The following is a 17219-nucleotide window of genomic DNA, read 5'->3' on the forward strand; positions in this document are numbered from 1 at the left end:
ATGCCTCAGTTTTCTCCTCAACAAAATAGGTACTTGACCTGGATGATCACTTAGCTCCCTTCTAGCTCTGACAGCCAAATGGGTCTGTTGGGTTTGCTAAGTCTAAGAATTTCTCCCTTCCTGGGCACCATGCAATTTCAGGATGGAAGAATCTGGAGTTGCCATTTCTATTTTGAACCAGTGGTGGGAGTCTACACAGAGACAACATTTTGCTAACCACATTTTGTTCTGACGCTCAGTTTCTTCACCTGTGCAATGGGCATAAAAATCCCTGACCATCACAGGGCATTTGGGAGTTTTAGCTATGAAAATGGATATGTGAGTTCTTTGGAATGCACTGAGTACTTCACAAAGGCAAAGTCTACATGTGAACAGAGTGGAAGCTCTCCATAATCACACTGTTGGTTTGGAGTGGCTAGTAGAGGGATTTTCACCTTCTCTCTGTCTATGTCTCTAAAGTCTCTGTCTCTATCTCTATTTCTCTGCCTTTCTCTGTGTCTCTCTGTGTCTCTGTCTCTCTGTGTATCTCTCTTTGTCTCTGTTTCTCCCTCTCCCTCCCTCCTCTTTTCCTCTTTCCTTCTCTCTCCCCCACAACTCCCTCTCTTTTTCTTTCTTTCTCATACTCTGTCTTGATTTCCTTATTTTTGTTGCTTAGATTTCTGACTGATAAACTTCTTAAGCTGGATGGTAAATCAAATATCACAGTCGAGGTCACTGCAGTGAGAAATAAACATGGAAAATTCCACTTGGTGATTGGGGATTGCAAGAATGACCCTGGACATTTAAAAATTATTCTTCTGGAAAGGTGAGTCATCAACGATCAATCCTTTTGGACCCTGATCTTACCAGCCGTTGCCCATGCTTGGTAATGGGAAATGAGCTTCTATCTTCCCTTTTTTGACTTGTTCCAGCCCAGAATTCAATAGAAGAAAAAAGGACTGATTGGTCAGACTCAGGAATTTCCCACCAATGAAAGTACATCCAACCTTGCTCCACCTCAGTCTATTAATTCTCCATTCATGTGTTCTTTCTCTTTTCCAGGACTGCACCACCTCCACTGCAAAAACTTGTAAACATAGTGACAGAAACTCTGACTGACTATCTTCCATATCTAATACAGAAAAAAGTAAGTGTAGAAATGCAGAAGTGGGATTTAAACCCTGGTTTTCCTGATAGCCCAGCACTTTTCCTACTGTGCCATGTTGTCTCAATTTGTTGGAATAGGATGGAATTTTATCTGCCACTAACTTACTCTCTAACTTTTTCTGAGCTTCAGGATCATTTGTTAAATGAAAGGATTGAATGAAATTCTTTCTGAAGTCCTTTTGAGCTCTAATATTGATATGTTCTGAGGATCCTTCCAGTTTTAATATTCACTGATCTTCTATATGACCACTAAGAATCTCTCCAGATCCAGGTACCTCAATAATGAGACAACCAATGGCATCTCCCTTCTGGTTCTCATTTATCTCATTTTTTTTCTGTGCTTGTGTTTTAGGTTTGCCCTCTGCTTATTGAGATCCTTGGTAGTGTGGATGCTACCTTTTTATCTGATATAGCTGGTAAGTTTCTGATCTAACATTCTTCCTCTCTGTCCAAGTGAATGGCTTGCTCAAATGCTTTTGCCCCATCTCCATAATGTCACACTTGACATTTAAGAACTTCTCACCCAAAATGCATATAAATCTAGGATCTCATTAGTTAAGGCTGCTTTCACTTCTCATCTAGCCCCAAACCCTTGTGGACAGCCTCAATTTTCCTATCTATAAATTAAGGGGATTAGACTACATAATCTGTAAGATGCTCTTTAACTCTAATTGATGTTCCTATATGTCTGAGACATGGGTTCTTTTCTTTCAGAAATGCTATTCCATGGACTTGCACTGAATCTCAAATTGTAAACTTTCTCAAAAGAGACCAACCCATTCTTAAAATAGGTAAGGCCTATCTACCTTTAATTTTCTGGATTTTCCAGTATATTTTCTACAAATGTAAAATTTTGGAATCTTAGAATCTGGAATTGGCAAATCCTGGAAATGTAGAATCATGAAATCTGAGAATCTCAAAGATGTAAAATCACAGATTTATCCTGGCCCAAATTTGCTCCTGACAGAAGCATTTTCTCTCTTCAAATTTTCTCCTGCTTGAAGGACCCCCAACAAAAGATACTAGGGCTCCTGTGTTGGATTTGCACTATATCAGATGAAACACATTTGATTTACTGGTGTCTATGAAGTTTTTCTTCCCTGAATTTGGATCCACCCTCCACACCTGATGCTTCTTTCTGGATATCGTATTCTTTCCCCTGGGTTTTCTTTATAATAAATTTCTTTCTATCTCTGCATTGATAGAGTGGTCATTATTCATTCTCCCTGACACTAATTAAGTATATAAGTGGTGGTAACAGTTAAGGCTTAGTATGTTCTTGTGTCTTGTAGAAACACTCCAGGGCAGGTACAAAACCCAAGACTGGGCACTCAGAAGATATTTATTTTATTTGTCAATATCTAGAAAAAATGCTTTTTTACCCTTCACTTAAGTAACTTTCACTTTGGTCAAATAACTCAAATTTTCTTAATTTCCTAGTGAGAAAAATGGAGATGACAAATGGGGATGATATCCATTTAGGAGCAAATAGATAGAAAGTTCTTTGGAGAAACGGAGTTTCTGACTAGGTATTGACCCACGCTTAACACCATATACCAAGATATAGTCAAAATAGATTCATGATCTAGGCATAAAGAATGAGATTATAAATAAATTAGAAGAACATAGGATAGTTTACTTCTCAGACCTGTGGAGGAGGAAGGAATTTGTGATCAAAGAACGAGAGATCATTATTGATCACAAAATAGAAAATTTTGATTATATCAAGTTAAAAAGTTTTTGTACAAACAAAACAAAAAGATAGGATTAGAAGGGAAGAAAAAATTGGGAAATCATTTTTTACATTTAAGGATTCTCATATTTCTAAAATATATAGAGAATTGACTCTATATTTATAAGAAGTTAAGCCATTTTCCAATTGACAAATGGTCAAAGGATATGAACAGACAATTTTCAGATGAAGAAATAGAAACTATTTCTAGTCATATGAAAGAGTGCGCCAAATCATTATTGATCAGAGAAATGCAAATTAAGACAACTCTGAGATACAACTATACATACCCCTTTCAGATCGGTTAAGATGACAGGAAAAGATAATGATGAATGTTGGAGGGGATGCGGGAAAACTGGGACACTGATACATTGTTAATGGAATTGTGAATAAATCCAACCATTCCAGAGAGCAATTTGGAACTATGCTCAAAAAGTTATCAATCTGTGCATAACCTTTGATCCAGCAGTGCTACTACAGGGCTTATATTCGAAAGAGACCTTAAAGAGGGGAAAGGGACCCACATGTGCAAAACCGTTTGTGGCAGCCCTCTATGGTGGATAGAAACTGGAAATTGGAGAATAATTAGGAGATTATTATACACTTCAACAACAATGCTATATGATGATCAATTCTGATGCACGTGGCTCTCTTCAACAATGAGATGATCCAAATCAGTTCTAATTGTTCAGTAATGAAGAGAACCAACTACACCCAGCAAAAGAACTATGGGAAATGAGTGTGGACCACAATATAGCATTTCTACTCTTTCTGTTATTGTTTGCTTGCATTCTTATATTCCTACTTAGATTATTTTTACCTTCTTTCTAAATGCAAATTTTCTTGTGCAGCAAGATAAATATATAAATATGTACTCATATATCATATTTAACATATACTTTAACAGATTTAACATATATTGGGCTACCTGCCATCTGGGGGAGGGTGGGGAAAAGTTAGAACAGAAGGTTTTGTAAGGGTCAATGTTGAAAAATTACGCATGCATATGTTTTGTAAATAAAAAGCCATAATAATAATAATAATAAAAAGAAATATTTTTTTTAAATGAAGTTTCTAGATGAAAAGATGATATTACTGTTATATATGAATGTAAAGCATGATTTCTCTGGAACTTTGAGAATAATAAGGGATGCAAATCTTTGAATTCAACCCTTGCTCTGACTCTGGTCCTCCCTATCATAGCCTTTCTATGTACTTCCAAGCTTCCTCCACTACTCTGAACGAACTTGAATTTTTAGCATCTTTCTGTAGCTACCAGAATCCCTAGTGACTACAGGGACCAGGACAGATGATTAAAATCCTTTCTATCCATTTGGGACCTGGTTTCTTTTAGGCCAAAGAACTGATTGGCAATCAGAATATTAGGATTCTGCTATTGGCTCTACAATTATCTTACTTTAGGAACTTTGGAAAGATGTGGGCTCAAAGAACTTTCCAAAGAGATATTCCTTGCTTCCCCCAACTTGTGACCCTGCTGACATATTATTTTGTTTATTCAATGGAACCATTCTGTATTTGTTATAACTATTATGGAATGACTGGACCTCTATCCCTGGAAGGAGGAGGCAACTAAGATCATAAGGAAGGTATGAGGTTCACTTTATTTTTAAAAAATCATGGATTCTTTAGACACATGATCTGTGTCTCTTGCCTCCAGTGTTTGTGTGCAATCAAAGTGTTCCTGTTTGAATGAAAATGAAACAATAGGTAGCTCGCTGTGCTAGTAGATAAAATGCTGACTTCAGAATCAGGATGATAATAATTCACAGCCTGCCTTAGCTGGTGTGATTTGTGGGAAAATCACTTAATTTTTCTGTGCTTCATTTTCCTATGATATAAAATGGGAGGGATGGACTTTTTTGCTTCAAAGTTCTTTTCCAACTGTGAATCTATAAACAACAAGAAGAAGAACACACATTTATATTTTACTGTCACATAGTCATTTAGGTTATATCTCCCTTTAAGAGTCCCTGGGTACCCTGAGAATTTGAGCACTCTCTTTCTCCCACCACCACTACTACATGTGCATGCGCACATACACGCATGGAATTAGCTACTAACTACTACCACCACAATTCCATTTAATCTCTTAGCATTAATATACTTTTAAGGGTGTGGTGATTCTCACTCTCAGAGCCCAGCTTCAACTCCACCTACACTTGAGCAGGCTCTTGACCCCTCCCCATCAACTTCACCTTCCTGGGTGGAGGGAGGAGAAGTGGGAAGGGCAGTGATATCACCAGCACCTCCCCACCCATCCATCACCTCCTCCTATGACTCAATTGCAAAAGGCACTACTTAAAGCCAAAGAGGAAGGGCAGAATACAGCTGATTTGCAAATAGAAATGTATCCTGTGATTGAACAGCTTACCTTGTCAGGTCAAGAAAGGAGAAGATACACTCCTTTTAGTCTAGAAATTATCAAAGATCTGAAAAAGGCTTGCACTTTTTATGGGGCTACATCATCTTATGTTAAGATGTTATTACAGAATTTGGCTTATGAAATTTTAACCCCTAGTGATTGTAAATCTATAGCAAGAACATGTTTAGAATCTGGACAAAACTTGTGGTTTTCTGAATATAGTGAGTTCTATAGGATACAAGCTCAATAAAATAAGCAAACTGGAGTTAATACACCAATCACCTATGACCAACTAATAGGTGTAGGTTCTTATGCAGATACTTCAGCACAGATTAATTACCCCATAGCAGCATATGAGCAAATTGCTGCTGCTGCTATCAAAGCATGGGCTTCTCTCCCCAATCAAAATGACAAGGATGAGGCCTTCAAGAAAATAGAACAAGGTCCAAATGAACCATTTGCTGATTTTGTGGGACATCTGCAGACAGCTGTCATATGAACTATTGGTAAAAATGCAGCAACAGAAATTAGGATAAGGCAACTTTCTAAGGAAATGCTAATGAGGTTTGCAGAAGAATTATACTAGAACTGCCCAAGGATACTTTTTTAGAGGAGATCATAAGACGCTGTGCCACAGTGGGCACAAATGCCTTTTATAGCCAGGCTATGATGCAGACTTCCCAAGATTTTAACATAGGAAGACAAGGTCCCTTTTGGCAAGGACTTCCAGAGAGACTCATCAATGCTTTCAATGTGGTAAAGTCTGGCATCTGAAAGCTCAATGTTGGCATAGAGACAGAGTGAGAAAAAAGGGTGGGAGAAAAAGAGCCAAAACCCCATGTCGAAAATGCAACAGAGGCTTCCAGTGAGCATCAGAATATAGATTGATTCAGGGAAATGGGATGGGGGGTCCAAAGCAAAAAATACTTGGGGCATGATTAGAAGTTCAGTACTCAGACATGACCAATCAGCCAAGAAGCAATCTGATGGGAGCAAGGGATTACATAATCAATCAGCCAGGAAGTAATGTGATAGGAGAAAGGGATTATCATTGTGGAGAATAGAGTTGTATGCAGTGGGACTACTGAGATACCCCCTGAAGAAGTGATATCTGTTCTTCTCCAGCTTATGGATCCCTTGCATCCAGGCACAATAGGCTTTACCATTTTACCTCCTAAGAGTACTTACAAAACAGTGTCTATCCATACACTGATGTGGGAAACTGGGGAATATGTAGATAATCTCTCAGTCACTAATACAGGTAGACAATGTGTGACTTATTACCCAGGAGAAGTAGTAGCATCAGGCTTATTCATACAGAATCCTAATAAGCAACCTGGTGATAGTCACCCAGATTCTGACTCCAGACCACAAAATCCAGGAATATACTAGACAGCAGCTGTGACAGCTGACTGACCTATGCTCATGATTTATATAAATGGCCTACCATTAGGAGGATTGGTAGACACAGGTGCAGATCATACAGTCATTAAAGGTGCCAATTGGCCCAGTCACTGGCCAAAGATTAAAGCAGACATCTACATGTCTGGCATAAAAGAATCAATAGCAGCTGAAGTTAGTGCTACCCCTATAAGATGGACTTCTGAAGGCAAAACAGGAATTTTTACTCCTTTTATAGTTGAAAAAATCCCCATCAATCTGTGGGGAATAGACATTTTACAGCAATTAGGATTAAAAATGAGTACTTCGGTTTTTTAAGCAGGGCTGCTCTTGAAGGCCTACCAACACTTTCACCTGTTCCTATCCAATGGAAAACTGATACACCAATGTGGATAGAACAGTGGCCCTTAGGTAGCGACAAAATTCAGGACTTATTAGATATAGTACAGGAGCAGCTTGAACAAGGGCACTTACAACCTTCTCTAAGTCCTTGGAATTCCCCAGTGTTCGTTGTAAAAAAGAAATCTGGAAAATGGAGGATGCTCACTGATTTAAGAAAAGGGAATGAACAGATGGAAACTATGGGAACTCTTTAGCCTGGACTTCCATTTCCTACTCAATTGCCTAGAGAATGGCCTCTTTGGGTCATAGATATTAAAGATTGTTTCTATTCTATCCCTCTGGATAAGGAGGATATGAAAAGATTTGCCTTTTCAATGTCCAGCATTAACTTAGCTGAGCCTTATAAAAGATATGAATGGACCGTTTTGGCACAGGGAATGAAAAATAGCCCCACTATGTGTCAAATGTATATTGCTGCTGCTCTTGCTCCAATAAGAAAAGCATTATGCTATTACATTATATGGATGATATATTGGGATATGTACCTGAGGAACAAATGTTAGAAGCATGTTTACAAAAGACCATAGAAACACTAAGGAATTACAAATTGTACATAGCTGAAGAACAAATTCAAAGACATGCTCCTTTTCAATATTTAGGATACAAAGTATATCTTAAGGTGCTTATAGTACAAAAACTTTCCTTAAGAACAGAGAAGCTAAACACCTTAAATGATTTTCAGAAATTGATAGGAGATATCCAATGGATGCAACCAGCGTTAGGTTTGACTACCTATCAGTTACAACCATTATATGACATTTTAAGGGGAGACAGTGCTTTAAACTCACCAGCTTACAAAAGAAGCTCAAGAGACTTTGAGAAAAGTTGAACTGGCTTTATCCAATGTGGTTGAAAGAGTCACTCAAAAACCCTTAGAAATATCAGTTTTTGCCACACAAGAGGCACCCACAGCAGTCCTTCATCAAGGAGAAGTGTGATAGAGTGGGTGAACTTCCCAGCACAATCAGAACAAAGCCTTATTCCTTACCCAGTGCTTGTGGCTAGAATTTTATTAAAGGCCATTAAGCGAGCAGTACAATTATCTGGGACAAGACCTGACAAGATATTCACCTTTTATACCAATACACAAATTAATATATGCTGTGAGAGCGAAGGTACTTGTCCCTTGGCGCTGGCCATAACCAACGCCCATCCCTCTTTGTGTGATCGGGAAAACCGAGGAACTGGCTAGAGCCGCTGAGGCCAAAAGCGCCGGAGCAGCAAAGAAGACAGAAGAGTCGTGGTCAGTCAGGCGGGCTCTCCCCATTCCGCCCCAGCATCAGGTCACAACCATGTCAGACAAAAGTGAATTGAAAGCTGAATTGGAGTGAAAGAAGCAGCGGTTGGCTCAAATCAGAGAGGAGAAGAAAAGAAAAGAAGAAGAAAGAAAGAAAAAGGAAACTGATCAGAAGAAAGAAGCAGTTGCTCCAGTTCAGGAAGAAACTGACCTTGAAAAAAAGAGGAGAGAAGCAGAAGCATTATTGCAGAGCATGGGGCTGACACCAGAATCTCCTCTGGTCCCTCCTCCTATGTCTCCATCCTCCAAATCTGTGAGTACTCCAAGTGAGGCTGGAAGCCAAGACTCTGGAGATGGCGCCGTGGGATCTAGACGAGGACCTATTAAACTTGGAATGGCTAAAATTACACAAGTTGACTTTCCTCCCCGAGAAATTGTCACATACACAAAGGAGACTCAGACACCAGTTATGGCACAACCAAAAGAAGATGATGAAGATGATGATGATGTTGTAACCCCCAAACCACCTATTGAGCCTGAAGAAGAGAAAACTTTAAAGAAAGATGATGAAGAAGAAGTCCCCCCTCATGAGCTCACTGAAGAGGAAAAACAACAGATCCTGCACTCTGAAGAGTTTCTGAGTTTCTTTGATCATTCCACGAGAATTGTAGAAAGAGCTCTTTCTGAGCAGATTAACATCTTCTTTGACTACAGTGGGAGAGATTTGGAAGATAAAGAAGGAGAAATTCAAGCAGGTGCTAAACTGTCCTTAAATAGGCAGTTTTTTGATGAACGTTGGTCAAAGCATCGTGTTGTTAGTTGCCTGGATTGGTCATCTCAGTACCCAGAATTGCTCGTGGCCTCCTATAACAACAATGAAGATGCTCCTCATGAGCCCGATGGGGTGGCTCTTGTGTGGAATATGAAATACAAAAAAACTACCCCAGAGTACATGTTTCACTGCCAGTCAGCTGTAATGTTGGCTACGTTTGCAAAATTTCATCCAAATCTAGTTGTTGGTGGTACATATTCAGGTCAAATTGTATTGTGGGATAATCGAAGTAATAAGAAAACCCCGGGCCAGAGAACTCCACTTTCAGCTGCTGCACATACGCACCCTGTATATTGTGTGAATGTAGTTGGAACTCAAAATGCTCACAATTTGATTAGCATCTCTACTGATGGAAAAATTTGCTCATGGAGTTTGGACATGCTTTCCCATCCACAGGATAGCATGGTGTTGGTTCATAAGCAGTCCAAAGCTGTAGCTGTCACTTTTATGTCCTTCCCTGTTGGAGATGTCAACAACTTTGTTGTTGGAAGTGAAGAAGGCTCTGTATACACAGCTTGTCGCCATGGCAGCAAGGCTGGAATCAGTGAGATGTTTGAAGGACATCAAGGACCAATAACTGGTATTCATTGCCATGCAGCTGTTGGAGCTGTGGATTTCTCACATCTTTTTGTAACTTCCTCATTTGACTGGACAGTGAAACTTTGGACAACCAAGAATAACAAACCTTTATACTCATTTGAAGACAATTCAGATTATGTTTATGATGTGATGTGGTCACCCACCCACCCTGCCCTGTTTGCTTGTGTGGATGGCATGGGGAGACTGGATCTATGGAATCTCAACAATGACACAGAGGTGCCAACTGCAAGCATTTCTGTGGAGGGTAATCCTGCTCTTAATCGTGTGAGATGGACACATTCTGGGAGAGAGATTGCTGTAGGCGATTCTGAAGGACAGATAGTTATATATGACGTGGGAGAGCAAATCGCTGTTCCTCGCAATGATGAATGGGCTCGTTTTGGCCGAACACTAGCAGAAATTAATGCAAACCGAGCTGATGCAGAGGAGGAAGCTGCCACCCGCATACCTGCTTAAATGGGTTTTGTGCTAGTAGTGGATTGGGGACTGATTCTAAAACTCATAGCATGCTTCTGTCTAAAAGGAATTAAAGGGTGATCTTGTGGATTAAACTATGGACTTAAAACATGCAAAGCTCTTTAACGCAAAAAATTCTTGCAGTGTCACTTTTTATATTCATATTGTTATTGGATTTGTGTAATTTTTAATACAAATTACTTTTACAATATGCAATTTTTTTCTGAATACTTACACAGGCATATATTTGCTATGTTAGTATCTTGAACTTTTTCCAATCTGTAACAGTATACAGTTATTTCTGAAAGGTGTAGATTGTATAAATTCCACATATTTTTCAATAATCACTTCTCTAGGTAAACACAAAATAAGTTAATCTCTGACCACTAATGTGTAAGAACATTGTTTACTGTTAACCATTAAAATGCATGTACCCACTCAAAAATAAATAAATAAATAAATATATATATATATATATATATATATATATATGCTGTGAGACCATCCCAGAGTGGCAAGTTTTATTAGCCATGGCTCCAAATTTTACACTTGGGTCTCCATTAAAGATAACCAGACTTTTACATAATTGGCGATGGATTCTTGAAGAAAAAGTTTCTAAAGTTCTCTTAAAGGACCAACTATCTTTCTAGATGCATCCAAACATAATATTTGTGCTGTATACTCTCATGACTTAACTATAAAGAGAGTAGTCAGAACTCCTTTTCAGTCCACTCAGCCGAACGAATTATATGCGAATATTCTAGCTCTTACTTATCATCCAGGAGACATAAATATAATATCTGATTTGGAATATTCTGATTTGGAATATTCAGTGCTAATATTCTAGCTCTTACTTATCATCCAGGAGACATAAATATAATATCTGATTTGGCTTTGTGGTACAAAGAATTGTCACAGCCCAAATAAAATTTGCATCCTCTAATATTTATCAGCTCTTCAAGAGCAAGTGAGAAAGAATCCAGATAAGATTTATATTTTGCATGTCCACTCTCATAGTGGACTTCCAGGTCCCATTTTTGATGGTAATTCAAAGGCAGATAGCTTTCTGACTATGTTGGTCAATATTCCTTTATTCCAAGAAGCCCAGGCATCTCATTATAAATATCATCAGACTGCTCAAGCTTTATGTTTAAAATTTGGAATAACAAGAGAGGAAGCTAGGAGCATAGTAAAAGCCTGTTCGGCTTGCCTGCCTTTCCACATTCCTACACTGCCTCCAGGGAAGAACCCTCATGGTTTGAGACCCAATGAAATCTGGCAAATAGATGTGACACATTATAAATCTTTTGGTCGTCTGTCTTTTATCCACGTTGTGGTAGATACCTTTTCAGGATTCACTTTTGCAATACCAGCAGCAAAAAAGACAGCCCGAGTGGGCACTGAATTCCTCACACAAGCATTTGCAATTATGGGTGTGCTACAAGCAAGAAAAACAGAGAATGGTCCTGATATGCCTCCAAACATTTTGCACACTTTTGTGTACAGTATCAGATTTTACACACCACTGGCATACCTTTTAATCCCCAAGGATGGGCAACAGTAGAAAGAGAAACAGAGACATTAAGACCCTCCTCCAAAAACAAAAGAAAGGGGGAGTCACAGGTAACCCTAGAGAACTTCTAAATTTAACCCTTTATACTATTGTCTTGATTTTTGACAAAGATGCACTGGTTTCGGCAGACAGGTTTTATATCCCACCAGAAGGGCAGTGTCCAGTGCGAGCAGCTCCACTATATTTAGATAATCGCCAGGTGATGTGGAGAGACCCAGAAAGTGGTGAATGGAAAGGACCAGATAGGCTAACTGCTTAGGGGAGAGGATTTGCTTGTATCTCCACAGGTGGAGAAGGAATCAGATGGATGCTAACGAGCCGTATTCGCCTTGTTCATCACAGAGAAACGGAGTAGACTCTTGAAACAAAGGATAAGACCTAAAAACATCAGGTGGTTCGGTTGCTGACTGTGCCCATCACTGAAAGAGTGTGGCAGTTATACCGTTTGACTCATGGACATCAAAAATTGTTAATGAGAGTGATGCAGGACTTCAAAACCCTCAATAATCATTGGATTCCCTGAAACATGAGAAGATTGCTGTAAAACTTGAAAACCCTCCGGAATCATTGGATTCTCTGAGACATGATAAGACTGTTGCAGGACTTCAAAAACTTGCAGAGATCATTGGATTCCCTGACACGTGAAGTAATGGATAATAGATTGGTTTTGGATTATCTCTTGGCTGCTGAAGGAGGCATATGTGTGACTGTTGTTTACATACCCTCCTTCTAGGACTTCTGGAAATCTTTTATAACACCATGTTGATTTATATTGTTTGTTAAATCACTACTTGCATATACAATTCATGTTTGTTACACCACCTTGAGCCTGCGCCAGCTGTGGGGAGATTCATCACTATTATCCTGTGCTATATTACTATATGCTTGTGTAATACCTTCCATGCTGATGGATTTGTGCATGCCTGTTTTTAGTAAGGCCTTTCAACCCAGAAACCACTAACAATATCTGGCTTGACTCCCCACTTCCGTTTGGTGTTTTTCATCTCCCTTCCTGAAAAGTCAGGGAGGGTGTGATCATCTCTTTTTTAGTGTTTTCTGTAACAGGGCCTGCCAACCCCCTGCCAGCTTTGGACATCGCACAGGGCACAGCTCAGGTAATCTGAGGGTAGCCTTGTAAGGGTGAATAAAATGGCACTGGGAGGAATGGGGTCCCACTCATGACTCTCACTCCTTATTGCTCAGTCTTAGCCATTTCAGGTGTACAGGCAGTGCTGGTCACTTAAAGCCTGTTCCACTCAAGAGTTGAGGCTGTGACCATGAACAGTTTTCACCTCCCTTCCTAAGAGTCAGGGAGGGCAAGACCACCTGTGTTCTAAAACAAAAGAAAGTGGGATATGTAGAGGACTGAAACTCTGAATAGGTATACTTGAATCTGAGAATGCAGAGCACTTAAGGCTAATTACCTATTTGATGTGAGATAATGACTCTATTAGCATATATTGGGATAATGGCTCTCCTTACCATTGGTGCTTGCTGAATGTTTGATGTTAGGGGAGGGCAGGGGGGAGGATAGACTGGGTGGGGAGAGGCCAGAGTCACTTGGCAGCAGGATAAGGAGGAGAGAGGCTGGAGATTCTGGACTCCAGAATCTAAGATACATTTTTGGCAAGCCTCATGGCAGCTTGCCTACCTTCTTCACTTCTCCCCCTAAAGACCAAGGACTTTGATTTATCCTGACTCTGACTGACCCTGAAGCTCTTCAGGGAGCTAGCTTGTACTCTACACTCTTAATTCTAGTGCCTTCCCTCTGTTGATTATTTCCAATTTATTTTACATGCAGCTTATTTGTATATTCATTTGCATGTTGCCTCTCCATTGGACTGTGACCTCTTTGAGGACCAGAACTATCTTTTACCTTTTGTGTATCCCCAGTGCTTAGCCCAGTGCCTAATACATAATAGGTACCAAATAAATGCTTATGACTTGATAGGAAAACAAAGGGCAACTGTTAAAATTTCTAATTATTTCTTCAGATGAGCTGAACTGTACTGAGAATGTGCCAATCTTAAAAGTGGTGCCCAGGCCAATTTTAATTGTGTTCCCCATACTGCAACCCAACTTCAATCATTTCTACAAATAGCCTTTACATTGCATCCAAATGTCCCTTCTTACCACTCCTTTTTTGAAAATATACATTTTTGGTTATCTAGACTCACACACACACACACACACACACACACACGTATATACAAATGTGCACATGTGTATGCACACATACATATGAGAAGGGGTAAATCCACCTTCACGGAAAGACAAGGCAAGGCCAGTGATGATTTATATATATGGTTATCTCCCTCATCAGGGAATATTTATGACTAAAACTAGTGTTGCCCAAATGCTAAACTATCTTTTTTTCTGCAGTAGTAGCTGCCAAATTCCTCTGATCTCCAGTAGTGCTTCTTTCTAAGGGCATTTACCACCAAATATGATGAGGATATACAATCCATTATAAATCTTATATGCTAACTCCTGTGATAGCTCAGGGCTCGGTGCTTCCTTTTGTATAATGCCCACGTACAGCTGACTATGACCTGTTATCCTCCTCTTCACTTCCAGTATTAAAGCTTTCTCTTGCCTCTTTTATGTGAGATAATTTACACCATTATATACCTTTCTCACCCTTTAATCTTATTTTTTTTAGATATCATCTCTTCATATACAACTCACACCTGTTTCCTCTGCCCATGTATACTCCTTCTGACTTTATAAGAAAGTTTTATGAGTTACAAATATCATCTTCCCATATAGGAATGGAAACAGTTTAGCCTTATTAGTTTCCCCTTCCTTGTTTACCTTTTTATGCTTCTATTGAGTTTTGCATTCGAAAGTCAAATTTTCTATTCAGTTCTTGTCTTTTCATCAAGTGTTTGAAAGTCTTCTATTTCATTCAAGGTCCATTTTCTCCTCTAACAGATAAGACTTAATTTTCCTAAGTAGGTGATTCTTGACTGTAATCCTGGTTTCTCTGTCCTTCAGAATATCATATTCAATATTTCATCAATCCTTAAAATAGAAATTGCTTAATCCTCCAACCCTCTGTTATACTGATTATGGCTACTTAATACTGGTATTGTTTCTTTCTGACTGCTTGAAATAGTTTCTCCTTGTCCTGAAAGCTCTGGAATTTAGCTTGGAGTTTTCATTTGAGAATCTCTTTCAGGTGGTAATTGGTGGATACTTTCAATTTCTACTTTACCTTATCTAAAATATAAGACCAGTTGTCCGATATCTTTACAGGGAAGATATCTTTGATAATTTCTTGAAAAATGATGTCTAGGCTTTTTTTTTCTTTTTTTGATCACAGCTTTCAAGCATTCCACTAATTCTTAAATTATCTCTCCTGGATTAATTTTTCAGGTCAGTTGTTTTTCTAATGAGATCACATTGTTTTTTTGTTTTTTTGTTTCTTGATTTCTCATAAAGTCAATAACTTTTGCTTGTTTAATCCTAATTTTTAAAGCATTATTTTCTTCAGTGACCCTATTATATTTCCTTTTCCATTTATCCAATTGTATTTTTTTTAAGTTTTGTTTTTTTTTTTCATCAGTGAATATTTTCGCCTCTTTTTTCATTTGGCCTAGTCTGGTTTTTTAAGGTATTTTCCTCAATTTTATGTGTGTGTGTGTTTCCTTTATCAAGCCATTGACTCACTTTTCATGAATTTCTTGCATCATTTTCATTTCTCTTCCCAACTTTTCCTCTACCTCTCTTCCTTGATTTTCAAAGTCTATTTTGAGCTCTTCCATGACCTGAAACCAATTCATATTTTTCTTGGAAGCTTTGCTTATAGGAACTTTGATTTTGTTATATTCTTCTCTGTGTATTTTTAACGTCCTTGTCATCATAGTAACTTTTTATGCTCAGAACTTTTTTCTGTTGCTTGCTTTTTCCCTATTTCTTGACTCTTAACTTTTCATTAACATAGGACTTTGCTTCCATAGTGGAAGGTATACTATTCCAAACTTCAGGAATTTTATGCAGCTGTTTTCAGAGATTCTTTTAGGGATTTGTAAGATTTCAGTTCTTCCAAGATGGTATGATCTAAGGAAAAGTGTGTTTACTACTTTCATGGTCTGTGCTCTAATCTTTAAGTCACCACAAGTCTCCTTTTCTGCCCTAGAACTGTGACAGGAGTCCCCATTCCAATGTGCTAGTATTCTTCCTTGCCCTGGGACTGCCAACCAGGACTGTGATATGTATCTGAAAGAGACCCCTATAATCTCATTCTAACTAGTTGTTCAACACTCTTACCCTCTGTGGACTGAGAGCTCTGGAGGCAGCTGTGATTGATTGATGACACAGTGGCTGCCAAGGCCTCCTCCTAGTTTCCTGAGTCTAAGTCTCTGGTGGTTCACTCTAAGCTATACTATGCTTTACTCTCACCCCAGGCAAGACAAATCTTTTCTGTTGACCTTCTAAAATGTTTTTGGCTGGAAAATTATTTTACTCTATCATTTTGTGTGTTTTGCTGCTCTAGGAATTGTTTTATGACATTATTTAAAGATATATGGAGGAGTTTGGAGGAAAGTTCAGGTGTCACAGCCTTTTCTAGATCCCTATATACTCTTTTTATTATTATTATTAGTATTAAAGCTTTTTATTTACAAAGCATATACATGGGTAATTTTCCCAACATTGACTCTTGCATAACCTTTTGTTCCAAATTTTCTCCTCCTTCCCCCTACCTCCTCCCCTAGCTGGCAGGTAGTCCAATACATGTTAAATATGTTGAAATACATGTAGATCCTATATATATATATATATATATATATATATATATATATATATATATATATATACACACACACACATATTTAAACAGTTATCTTGTTGCACAAGGAAAAGCAGATCAAGAAGGAAGAAAAAGAAAAACCAAGAAAGAAAACAAAATGCCAGTAATTAACAACAGAGAGAGTGAATATGCTATATTGTGTTCCACACTCTTTTCCCATGGTTCTCTCTCTGGGTGTGTAGATGGCTCTCTTCATCACTGCACAAGTGGAATTGGTTTGAATCATCTCATTGTTGAAGAGAGCCACATCCATCAGAATTGATCATCATATAGCCTTGTTGTTGCTGTGTATAATGATCTCCTAGTTCTGCTCATTTCACTTCACATTAGTTCACGTAGGTCTCTCCAAGCCTCTCTGAAATCATCCTGCTGGTCATTTCTTACAGAACAATAGTATTCATATACCATAATTTATTCAGCCATTCTCTACTCATCCACTCTGTTTCCAGTTTCTTGCCACTACAAAGAGGACTGCCACAAACATTTTCGCACATATGGGTCCCTTTCCCTCCTTTAAGATCTCTTTGAGATATAAGCCCAGTTTCCTATATACTCTTAAACAGTTATTGAAGATTGTCATTCTTCTTTCCCATCATCCCCTGAGCTTTTAGTTATGAGTATTACATTTATCAGTGTTTATCATA

The 17219-nt window shown here is 38.6% G+C and overlaps 1 protein-coding gene and 1 long non-coding RNA gene across 2 annotated transcripts; both read left to right on the forward strand.

The window, feature by feature from the left end:
• The first annotated feature begins 1045 nt into the window (after positions 1-1045).
• Positions 1046-1938, forward strand: LOC127547011 (uncharacterized). The gene is made up of 3 exons (XR_007950053.1): positions 1046-1126; positions 1499-1562; positions 1861-1938. It is a non-coding gene; the product is annotated as an uncharacterized LOC127547011 (long non-coding RNA).
• A 6270-nt stretch (positions 1939-8208) lies between these two features.
• Positions 8209-10223, forward strand: LOC127550430 (cytoplasmic dynein 1 intermediate chain 2-like). Its single transcript, XM_051979367.1, is given in 1 exon segment — positions 8209-10223. A coding segment is annotated over 1 exon segment (1833 nt). The 5' UTR covers positions 8209-8356; the 3' UTR covers positions 10190-10223.
• Positions 10224-17219: the final 6996 nt, after the last annotated feature.

This window comes from Antechinus flavipes, chromosome 2 (genome assembly GCF_016432865.1).
Source record: "Antechinus flavipes isolate AdamAnt ecotype Samford, QLD, Australia chromosome 2, AdamAnt_v2, whole genome shotgun sequence".
In the NCBI taxonomy this organism is placed as follows: Eukaryota; Metazoa; Chordata; class Mammalia; order Dasyuromorphia; family Dasyuridae; genus Antechinus; species Antechinus flavipes.